The following is a 10,647-nucleotide window of genomic DNA, read 5'->3' on the forward strand; positions in this document are numbered from 1 at the left end:
CTCTCTCTCTCTCTCTCTCTCTCTCTCTCTCTCTCTCTGTCTCACCCCTCGTCTTATTTCTCTCTCTCTTTCTCTCTCTCTCTCTCTCTCTCTCTCTGCAAAGATCAATATCAGCTCCTGTGTTTGTCTGTTCTGCACTAAAATGAGAGTGGGCAGTCGAGCCCTGCTAGAGTCTTTCATTAGTCTGACGGCGAAAGTATACATGGAGAGGGAAAGGTATGACAGCGAAATATGACTCAGTATTTTAGCCCACACATTCCCATTACTGACAGGATTAATTACTTATGTAAGTGTGTGTGTGGAAGGGGGAGTAAAAGTTAAGTGGGCAGCCAAACCATCCTCTCCACGCAAACCAGCTCAGCCTCGAGGACGCCCTGTTTTTATAAGTGCCTGCTTATAACTCGGGACTACTGTTACAGTTAAACATGATATTTGACATCTGATTTTATGGGATCACATTGCCGCATGTCCGCAGTTGGCCTGAATACGTCTAGCGCGCGTCTGGCGCTGCTGTATTTATGTAAATCTGCGTCTGGATTACATTCCCCGCTCTCTCTCCATCTCTTGTTGGGATTACAGTGGGCGTGTTTCATCCTGGAAATATAGAAATCAAATCACAATGCGATCCTTCAGCGTCTCGAGTCGGATGATTCAGTAGCGAAGTGAGCAAAATGAGTTCGGTTAATGCATCTTGGTGTGATTAGATCAGGGGTCTCAAACTCGCGGCCCGCGGGCCAATTGCGGCCCGCAAGACGATATTTTGTGGCCCCCACCTTGATATGAAAGTTTAATGTTAGTGCGGCCCGCAAATTTTTTTTTTTTTTTTTTTTATAAAGTTTTTTTTTTTGGGGGCATTTTTTCATTTTTATTGACAGGACAGTGGATAGAGTCTTGGAAAGGGGGGAGAGAGAGAGTGGATGCGGAAAGGGCCACAGGCCGGATTCGAACCCGGGCCGCCGCGGTCAGGACCAAGTCTTGTTACATGGGCGCCCGCTCTACCAACTGAGCTAACCACGCGCCCTCAGCCCGCGAGTTTTATGTGAATGGCAGTTTGCCGTGGAAGGTCCCTTTGCTGCGCGAGCCCGAGCTGAACGAACCTACCAATCACAGCGGGGTATATGGCTCCCGGGGACGGGCAATCAGCCGGGCTTGATGCAAGCAGAGAAACATTTCACAACAACTATGGCGGCCCGTGTAACATCGCATAAGCTTGATTAAAGCTTGATTTATACTTCTGCGTTGAATCGACGCCGTAGCCTGACGTGCACCTCTCCAGAAATGTAACTACACGTCGCGGTGACGCAGGCCGCAACAGCTGTGATTGGTCCAGTCTCTCAGCGATGCTGAACCCCGGACAACCACAGAAAGTTCTACTTCTCTCTGCCTCGGTCTTTTCAATGTTTGTTCACACAAATCCACTCAGATATATTTTCTCTTTTCGGTGTTGCAGTAATGTCAGTAAAAGTTCTGTGGTTCAACAGTTATTAGCTCCAACTGCGCTCAGTTTCTGTTTGTAGTACAAGAAGAAGAAGGAAACTCATCAGGTAAATTGAGTTTGAGACCACTGGATTAGATGATAAAAGTCAAAAGCCAATTCAATTAAACATCTCAATAAAAAAAACAAAAAAACATTTATGAGCCATAAGCTGTTTGTTTCAGTGTGATTAAAGCGCTCTGCTTACCGTCTTGCCAAACGCCTCTCAGCTGGTTTCAAAATCCCTCTGACTTGGTCTTAACTGTATTTATATGAACTGAAGCCTTTTGTTACCCTCCTCCATCAGACCAGTACCCGTCATCGTCCAAAAACGCCTGCAAATGGGACAAGATGGTGGTGGACCTCGGCGAGGAGGAGAAAACCGAGAAAGTGGAGGGAGACGCCGCGCTCAACAAGCTCTTCCAGCAGATCTACTGCGATGGCACCGACGAGGTCAAGCGAGCCATGAACAAGTCCTTTGTGAGTATTACACTTCAGTGACGAGTCGTTTTTGCTAATTATCACAATAGACATCCTCCCTCTGTACGGAAGTGAAGCCAAACTATCCCAGATACAGGAGCTGCCATTTTCAGATTGTTTTAGCTGGGAACATGAAGATTAATTTGAGATGCAGCTCAGCACTGTGTGTCAAATTGTTCTAGTCATAAATAAATATGAATTAATTAATTCATTAAAATAAATTGTGAAAGTGTATTTGGGGTTAGAACATTATGATATAAGTATATGACGGGCATCCCCGTGCTCTATTGTATCTCATAAGTTGTTGCCGCAATTGTTGGTTTGATACCATTTTTTTACAGAGATTTGGTGTTAAATTTAACTATTTTTTTACCACTCGAGAATTGCTAGAAATGATCAATAATCCCTCCAGAATACCACATTAAGACACCAGGACCTTGAGGAACACCATAGAAAAAGCCATGCTGTGATTTGGTATCAAAAACTTTTGACATTTGGAGATTTCTGCAAGAATTGCATTTTTTGGCGATTTGGATGGCGAGCACTAATGTTCTGGAAACTGCTCAGAAACCCCCTTATTGTTAATCTACATATGAAAGCCATCCATCCTCTGAATGCTCTAGGTCTGTAGTTTGTGACTGTAAAGTTTCATGAGGCTGTGATTATTCTAGAGGTCACCACGGGTCATTTTATACAGTGAGGACACATTTAAAAAAAAAATTCTCATTACAATGAAATGGCTACTATGGAGACTAACATCATCACACATGAATACAATTGCACTCATTGGATCCACAAGAGTCTCAGCTTTACAGTGATACCAAATTTATGTAATTCCAAGACTGTTTAGGGACCCCAGTATGCAGAAATATTCAAATGCACCATTTATAGAATAGGCAAATATAACACATTTGTACTGCATGCAAACAACTGCATGTTTTTTTCCCAAAACGGCATGTGCCCTGCTCTGAAAGACAGAATAGCGGACCGTCCCGCCGTCGGAGTGTAGGAAGGAAGCTATTTTATCTAAGCCTTTTAAAGCAGAGAGAAAGTGTTGCGTAACTACAGTGCCGTCTCTCTCCTCCCTGTGCAGATGGAGTCCGGTGGTACAGTCCTGAGCACCAACTGGGTAGACGTGGGCAAGAGAAAAGTGGAGATGAACCCACCGGAAGACGTAGAGTTCAAGAAGTACTGAGCACATTCCTCCCTCTCTCTCTCTCTCTTCCTCTCTCTCTCACCTCTGTTTGACTTCATCTTTCTTCACATTTGTCCATCTGAACTCCAGCAGGAGTCCTTGTTGCCCTGCCGTCTCCGTGGCCGTCCACTTCCTCCCCTTCCCGACCCCTCAGTTGTACTGTTGCTCTGCTGTTTTTCACTAAGTGCAGGGAGCCTCGGTGTTCCCACTTTTTTCACTCAACCAAATTGTAATGATCTGTTGAACAGATTTATCTACATATGCATACATGATCTGATTTTTAAAGGCCAATGGACTCAAAAGGGAAGTCTGGATTCACCTGAAATGCTCCAATTCAACTTCTTTTCTCTCCTCTGCCTCGCCTGGTTTTCAACACAAAAAAAAAACGCCCACAGCCTTTCTTTGTGGTAGCCTTTTATGACTTCTTATTATCAGCACTTGTATAATAATGTAAAATTGTTAGAAATAAGAACCGGTTGAGATGTTTTAAATGATAACTACGACTGCATTTCTTGGCTCATGCGGGGGGGGGGTTCTTTTTTCTGTACACTCAGTAAAAAGTCAACAGCTCTGCGAAGTGACTTGTCTGGAATGTGTGGCTTAGCACCGGTCCTTTCCTCAGTGTGATTCAAGCTTCAGTGTAAATAAAAGATTTGACGTTTGGCTCACAAACTTTGTCTTATGGTTCGTTGTCTCTGGACAGGTTTGGAAAGTCTAGGAAGGAGGATCCACTAGATGCAAAAAACTGCAATATATAATGACATATGAGAGGCATGCTCAGTGCTGGGAGGGATGAAATGTGGCATCGCTGATACGAGGGCAGGCGGTTCAGATGTGGCTGACAGCTCGAGGATGTGGTTTTCGATTGGTATCAAGGCGATAGAGAGCCCCGAGTTGTTTGGCCGGCAGGCGAGGACACAGCCCCGAGGTGGAGTGGTGATTTACAGTCAGAGATGCGGGGACGGCGGGCACCTTTCCCCCGTCCTCCAACGCGCATATATGCGGCGGCTGCACCAGTGAGGGGGCGTCCTGCCGCGGCAAGAGAGCATTAATATGGATCAGCCTCCTAACCGCATCATCAAGCCTCTCACACTGAGTTAAGTGTTAAATTCATCACACATCGTTTCATCTCTCGTGACGATCAAACGCCCGTTTGTGGCTCTGGATGGAACTCTGAGCTTCATAACACACACACGCACACACACACACACTCCTCCGCTATCCCTGACACAAACACACCGCCCCCATCCTTACCCCCTACCCCCGCCTGAGGCGGCTCTGTGACATCAAAAGGAGCTAAGCGCTTTGCATCGTGGGTAAGATCTGGGAGCGTGACGGCTACAGAGTCTTTAGTCTCATTAAAGAGTTCTAGAGCTGCAACTCTCACATTAAAGAACTCTGGAAACTTCATTCTGCTCATCCCCTTTGGAGCGGCTACCAGATATGACACGTCTCCAAACTGAAAAGTGTCTTTGAGTGTTCAGGAGAGAGAGAGAGAGAGGAAGAGAGAGAGAGAGGGGGGCTGTTCTCAAATAAACCCGATGATAAGTATTTACAAATAGGATATAAAGTCATCAGGTCAGTAACAAAAAAAAAAGGCTTTACTTAAAAAAGTTTATTCGGTGATATTGCACTTTGAGATCTTCAACGCAGATGAAAGTACATTTAGATGAAAGCCTGAGAGCGAGCGAGCGAGAGAGAGAGCGCGTACAGTACATTGTTTTAATGAGAGCTACTCATGAAGATGAGATGATCGAAAGGAAAGAGTTAAAAACACAGGAGTCCAAAATAATTAAGCCAGCTGACTGCTACCCTATACATTTATTTACATCAGAGAATGACAGAAAAGGAACGATTACTCTATAAATATAAAGGCTTTTCCTATAGATAAGTGGGCGGTGTATACATGTTTGAAATCAATGCAGGTGTCAATAGATCAATGCACTTAAAGCAGCAGTAGGCAGAATAATTTTGGCATTATTTGGGCAAACATTCCATAATAACCTTTCAGCATATTGTAATTCAAGTGTTCTGAGTCTCCTGCACCTCCTCATGGCTCTGTTTTCAGGCTTTAAAAAAAATCTAGCCCGTGACGGGAGACTTTGGCCAATCACAGGTCATTTCAGAGAGAGAGCGTTCCTATTGGCTGTGCTCCAGGTGGTGGGCGCTGCTTGGTATTTACACACCGGAGGACACAGAGGCACATGTTTTTTTTTCAGATTACCTGTCTCATACACTACTGTCAGGATATAGTGACCGTTTTATAAAAGTACATCTTTTAAAATCATATTTGCTCCATTTCTACCTACTGCTGCTTTAATTGATCTGTTGGATGTTTCGTATCATAACCTCTGTTCTCTTGACAGCATGTCGTTCAGAAGGATCTAAATCCAAAGCAGGTATGTTTTTTTTATAAGACAAGCTGCGTACATGTGAGAACATGTCTGTCCTAGATTCTGTACGGTGCATTTCTAATGTGTGGGCACAGTTACCGATGCTGCCGATGACTATAAGAAGCCGCCGTCTTCCCTTCCTAAACTTTTCCCCCGAAACTTTTCATCCCCCCTCCCTTGGAAAACCCCACCCCTCCCTAGTTTCTTCCCTCCTACCATCTCCCAGGTTGGCGCTGGTGTGTTTACACCAGACCCAGAATGCGCGCCACCCACCAGTTGCAAGGCATGATGACCCTGCAGGCCACCCTGCAGCCCCGGTAGTGGTAGGGCCACGGGTGGTACCCTCCCAGCGGCTCGCAGATCCTCTGGCAGTGGGTGTAGCCGCGGCGGCACTCGTTGCAGCACACGCCCTCGTGGTCCAGCCTGGGGTCGATGTTCATGGTGCCCTCCTGCTCGCCCTCGAGACCTCTCTGAGAGGGGAGACACAGAGTGTACACGGTGTTTGTCTGGCATGTGATACTGTAACGTCTTTAGCGACGGAGAGAAGACATTTCAAACCAATTAAAAATGGATTTCCGACAGGCGGGATGGGGAGGAGGGGGGGACGTTGTCAGATGTTTTTTGTTGTCAAATATTTTCTTTCTCGCCGCAGTGCTTGCTGTTTACCCCCCTCTGTGGTTGTCAGGAGTGTGTAGCAGGGGTTGGGGGGGGATGCTTAGAGAGGGATTAGAAGAAAAGGGGCCCAACATGAGGGGTGAGGACGGAGGGCACGGGGGTGTGTATGTATGGGAGTCTGTGTGTGCTCAGCAGGGCAAAGGGGCCACAGCAGAGGAGGGGGGGGGATGTTGTGGAATTATTCATACAGCCTCAATGCTGAAAGGAAAGCTTTGGACAGCCTCACATAGAAAACACACCCACGCATACACTCAGATCTGCAGTGACAATCCGGGCCCCTCCGCCGTGACCCCAGCATCTGCTGCTGCTCGCACAGCTGTGAGAAACTCTCCTCAGGTAGCCCTCAGATCCGAACGGACAGTCGCGAAACACAACAGAAGAAGAGTGTGTGACTCACCTGATAGGGGTTCTCCGGGTTGAACTCTGCCTCCACATCCTCCTCTTCCTCCCCGGCCCCAGGTGCCTGGCGCCGCTGGCGGGGGGCGGTGGCCCTCCTCTTCCTCTGTCCGCCTGCACACACATCATCACAGTCTCAGTATCTGACAGCACACCAAATTTAGGAGCGGAGTGGCACTAATGCGGTGCGGCTCCTGATTGCACAGCCGGTTCTCTGGCAGCATTTTTTGAAGTCCTCAGATGAAGTAGAATAAAAATTGTGTTTTGAGAACTTTTGACCCCCCCACAGCACGCTAAAAACTGTACACTCAGTAGCTGCGAAAACTTCAAAAGCACTTCTGCTTTTCTTTTAAGCTTGTTTTTCTTTCTGTGGCTTAAACAACTGCGATGTTAAATGGAAATTCTAGAGACCGTTTGACCCGTATCCTCTTTGTTTTTGTGGGGAAAAACACACAGCGTTGAGAAGTGAATGTTTTACTTTCAGACTTTCATATCTTTACCACTGTGAGCTTGTGTGCTTGCTTACTGGTTGAGTAGGTGGGACGGAGCCAGAAGATAGGAAGGTCTCCGCACAAGTCCCTTATCTTGTTGCTGAGGAAGGCGGAGTCTGAGAGGGGAGAGTCGGCCGCCACCCAGATCAGGTCGTCCTCGAATTTGGCCGGCATCACCTCGTCCTCCTTGAGGGGTGAAGAAGGTGAGGAGAGGTGAGCAAACAGACGTCACAACAGACGTCGTAATATCACACTTGTTTATGGATCTAGTCTTCCCCTTTAACCATCTGAGACCCACAACAGACCCGTTTTTGTCTTGTGTAGGGGGTCTTTAGGGGGAGATAGCAGGTCAACAGTAGATGTCACATAGAAGTGGTGAACATCATCTGAAAGCTGGGAACCTGAAGATTAATTTGAGATAAATCTCAGCACTGTCAAGTTGTTCTAGTCATAAATCTGAAATAAACATGAATTAATTAATTAATTAGTATACATTTTGAAGTGTATAAGGGCTTAGAACATTATGATAGAAGTATATGATAACCATTTCCATGCAATTTTTGGTTTGATACCATTGATACCAGAGATTTTGTGTTAAATTTAACCGTTTTTTACCACTCAAGAATTGATTAAAATGATCAACAATCCCTCCAAAATACCACATTAAGACACCAAGACCTTGAGGAACACCATAGAAAAATCCATGTTGTGATTTGGTTTCAAAAGACTTTTGACATTTTGAGATTTCTGCAAGAATTGCATTTTTCGGCGATTGGATGACGAACGCTTCTGTTCTGGAAACTGCTCAGAAACCCCCTTATTGTCAATCTACCTAGGAAAGCCATCCATCCTCTGAATGCTCTAGGTCTCTAGTTTGTGGCTGTAAAGTTTCATGAGGCTGTGATTATCCTAGAGGTCACCACAGGTCATTTTATACAGTGACGTCACGTTTCAAAAAAATTGGTCTCACTACAATGAAATGGCTACTTTGGGGACTAACATCATCACACATGAATACAGTTGGGCTCATTGGATCCACAAGAGTCTCAGCGTAATGTAATTCCAAGACTGTTTAGGGACCCCAGTATGCAGAAATATTCATATACACCATTTTAGTATAGGTGAAAATAACACATTTATACTCCATGCAAAAAGAACTGCATGTTTTTTGCCCCAAACTGCATGTGATTATCATAAAGTGGGCATGTCTGTAAAGGGGAGACTAGTGGGTACCCATAGAACCCATTTCCATTCACATATCTTGAGGTCAGAGGTCAAGGGACCCCTTTGAAAATGTCCATGCCAGTTTTTCCTCGCCAAAATTTAGCCCAACTCTGAAGCATTGTTTAGCCTCCTTCCTGCTAACATGGCCTGGTTGGCACCAAAGGATTCATTTTAGGTTTTCTATTTTCATATGATACCTGTATCTTCACTCCAGCTCTAAAACTGAACCTCCCACCGTCTGAAAGACAGTAAAGTCGGTCGATCGTGGGTCTCACAGTCTTTGCATCCTGTCCGAATCTAATCTGCATTAATGTCGTGCTGTTAATGCTCCTCATAACAACATAAAATCAAGTAGTAAAAACGAAGCCTTTGAGGCTCCAGTACACAGATTTCCTTTTTGCACTAACATTTAGCTGTAAACGCAATGTCAGGACTCATCAAGATCTGAAGGGAAGGAGACATCGGATGGCCTAAATATGCCGGTTTCTGCACATAAACTAACGAGGTTTCCAGAGGAGAGGCTGTGTAAACATATATATACTGTATATATACTCAGTATCCACAGCCGGCAGGTAGTAGAGGGGATTCAGTGGGGATGATTTTGCCCGGAGGCATGTGTTCCTGCGGGCTGCACCGCACTAGCCACAGCCATGTTTAGGGAACGTTATCCTCCAACCTTTCAGAAATGCTGTTTTTTCTTCTTTTTTTTCTACCCAGCTCAAATGATTTGCTGGAGGGACAAATAAAAAGCGGGGGGGTCCTTCTCCACTGCTCCACTGATAAGAGTTTATCTGACCCACTCTCTCTGGATGGCAACGCATATGTGTGTGTGTGTGTGTGCTTATCTAACCCATATTTGCCATCACTCTAAATTATAGCAAATGACCAGCCTGCAGCAACCATTACAACAACATCTCCCTGTCTCCACACACACACACGCACACACACACACACACACACACACACACACACACACACACACGAGCGTGAGCCAAACGATCATTTATGAGGCAAAGAGAGGCAATAACACAAACACACACACAAAAGCACAAACGTGGAATAAATGATCTGTTTAGGCAGAGAGAGAGAGAGAGAGAGAGGCAATAAGAGCAGCCCAGCGTGATAATTAATTGTGTGTGTGTGCGTGTGTGTGTGTGTGTGTGTGTGTGCGTGCGTGCGTGCGTGCGTGCGTGCATGTGCGTGTGTGTTCTGGTGATGTGGATTTATGTGGATGTGAGGCTTATGCAGAGCTAAATGATTTTAATTATCAGACGGCCTCAATTGAACAATCACAGGCGGTGGTGTTGGTGTGTTGTGACAGCGATCCACACACACACATACACACGCACACACACACACACACACACACACACACACACAAGGTATATGCAGTGTAGTCCTCTGTTGTGTTTTTTGAGAGTCCACCAAGCTGTTACGTGATGGGAACCCACATAAAAATCCCCCCATGTGCTCCTGGTTTATCATTGGCCTGGGTGATTCATGCTAATACCTCGGCATACGCTGGCTTTATATCAGGAGTGGGAACTTGTGAGGTTTATAAGTTGTAACTATACTGCCGTTATAAATGGGCATATTAATGATTTATCAGCCATTTTTAAGAACAATGTTTGGGTTGCCAGGTTTGAAATATATCCCTTGATATACAGTATATCCTCCTCTTGGTATTAGACAGTAGGGGGGGTTAATCACCCCACGATACTTAAGTCATGATGAGATCTTATTGGGATTTTAAACATAGTAGTATTGTGATAAGATATGTTGTGATTTATGACCTTTTTTCAACTGCAATTAAAGCTTCAGTAGGCAGAATATTTTTGGCAGAGAGGAACGCTACTGTGAATTGTCAGTGGGCCGCATACCCCGGAAGGTGAGCGATTCTCATTGGACTGAATAGGTGCCATGTTGGGGTCCGATATCCAGTTCTAATAATACATATATGAGTTCGCCACGGCTAAATGCTAACAGCAGTATGCGTATAACGTGCTCACAGTGACAATGCTAACATGCTGATGATTAGCAGGTTTAATGTTTACCATGTTCACCATCTTATTAGCATTAAACGCAAAGGTTGGCTGAGGCTGATGGGAGTGTTGTTAGTTTTGCAGGGATAGAGCGCTGCAGGAATGAGTCCTAAAACCCAGAAATGAGTTAACATTTTAGCACTTCCTGTTCCCTCGTCTGGAAGTCAATGGGTTTTTAGTTAGAAGCCTGAAATAAGGTCTAACACAAGCTTGAGAGATTTTAACGTTTTATTCTACGACATAAAATACGTCAGTAAATATCCCACTTGTGAATGTT

The 10,647-nt window shown here is 45.2% G+C and overlaps 2 protein-coding genes across 4 annotated transcripts in view; one reads left to right on the plus strand and one right to left on the minus strand.

The window, feature by feature from the left end:
• sugt1 (SGT1 homolog, MIS12 kinetochore complex assembly cochaperone) overlaps positions 1-10,647 on the plus strand; it is a 38,518-nt gene that overhangs the window by 23,350 nt on the left and 4,521 nt on the right. For 2 of the 3 annotated variants that reach the window (XM_037786748.1, XM_037786752.1), the window contains exons 12-13: positions 1,782-1,954; positions 3,048-3,821. In XM_037786748.1, the coding sequence (XP_037642676.1) occupies positions 1,782-1,954; positions 3,048-3,149 (275 nt within the window). In that variant the 3' untranslated portion in view covers positions 3,150-3,821. Of the gene's footprint in view, positions 1-1,781; positions 1,955-3,047; positions 3,822-10,647 lie in introns of those variants that run through there. The other variant, XM_037786749.1, reaches the window with a different exon arrangement.
• The window catches only part of LOC119498175 (leukocyte cell-derived chemotaxin 1-like), a 9,476-nt gene continuing 3,311 nt past the window's right edge, over positions 4,483-10,647 (minus strand). The window contains exons 5-7 of the mRNA XM_037786758.1: positions 7,140-7,290; positions 6,615-6,727; positions 4,483-6,012 (exon numbers count right to left, since the gene is read on the minus strand). Of these exons, the coding sequence (XP_037642686.1) occupies positions 5,785-6,012; positions 6,615-6,727; positions 7,140-7,290 (492 nt within the window). The 3' untranslated portion in view covers positions 4,483-5,784. The remainder of the gene's footprint in view (positions 6,013-6,614; positions 6,728-7,139; positions 7,291-10,647) is intronic.

Source organism: Sebastes umbrosus, chromosome 12 (assembly GCF_015220745.1).
Source record: "Sebastes umbrosus isolate fSebUmb1 chromosome 12, fSebUmb1.pri, whole genome shotgun sequence".
NCBI classification, from domain to species: domain Eukaryota; kingdom Metazoa; phylum Chordata; class Actinopteri; order Perciformes; family Sebastidae; genus Sebastes; species Sebastes umbrosus.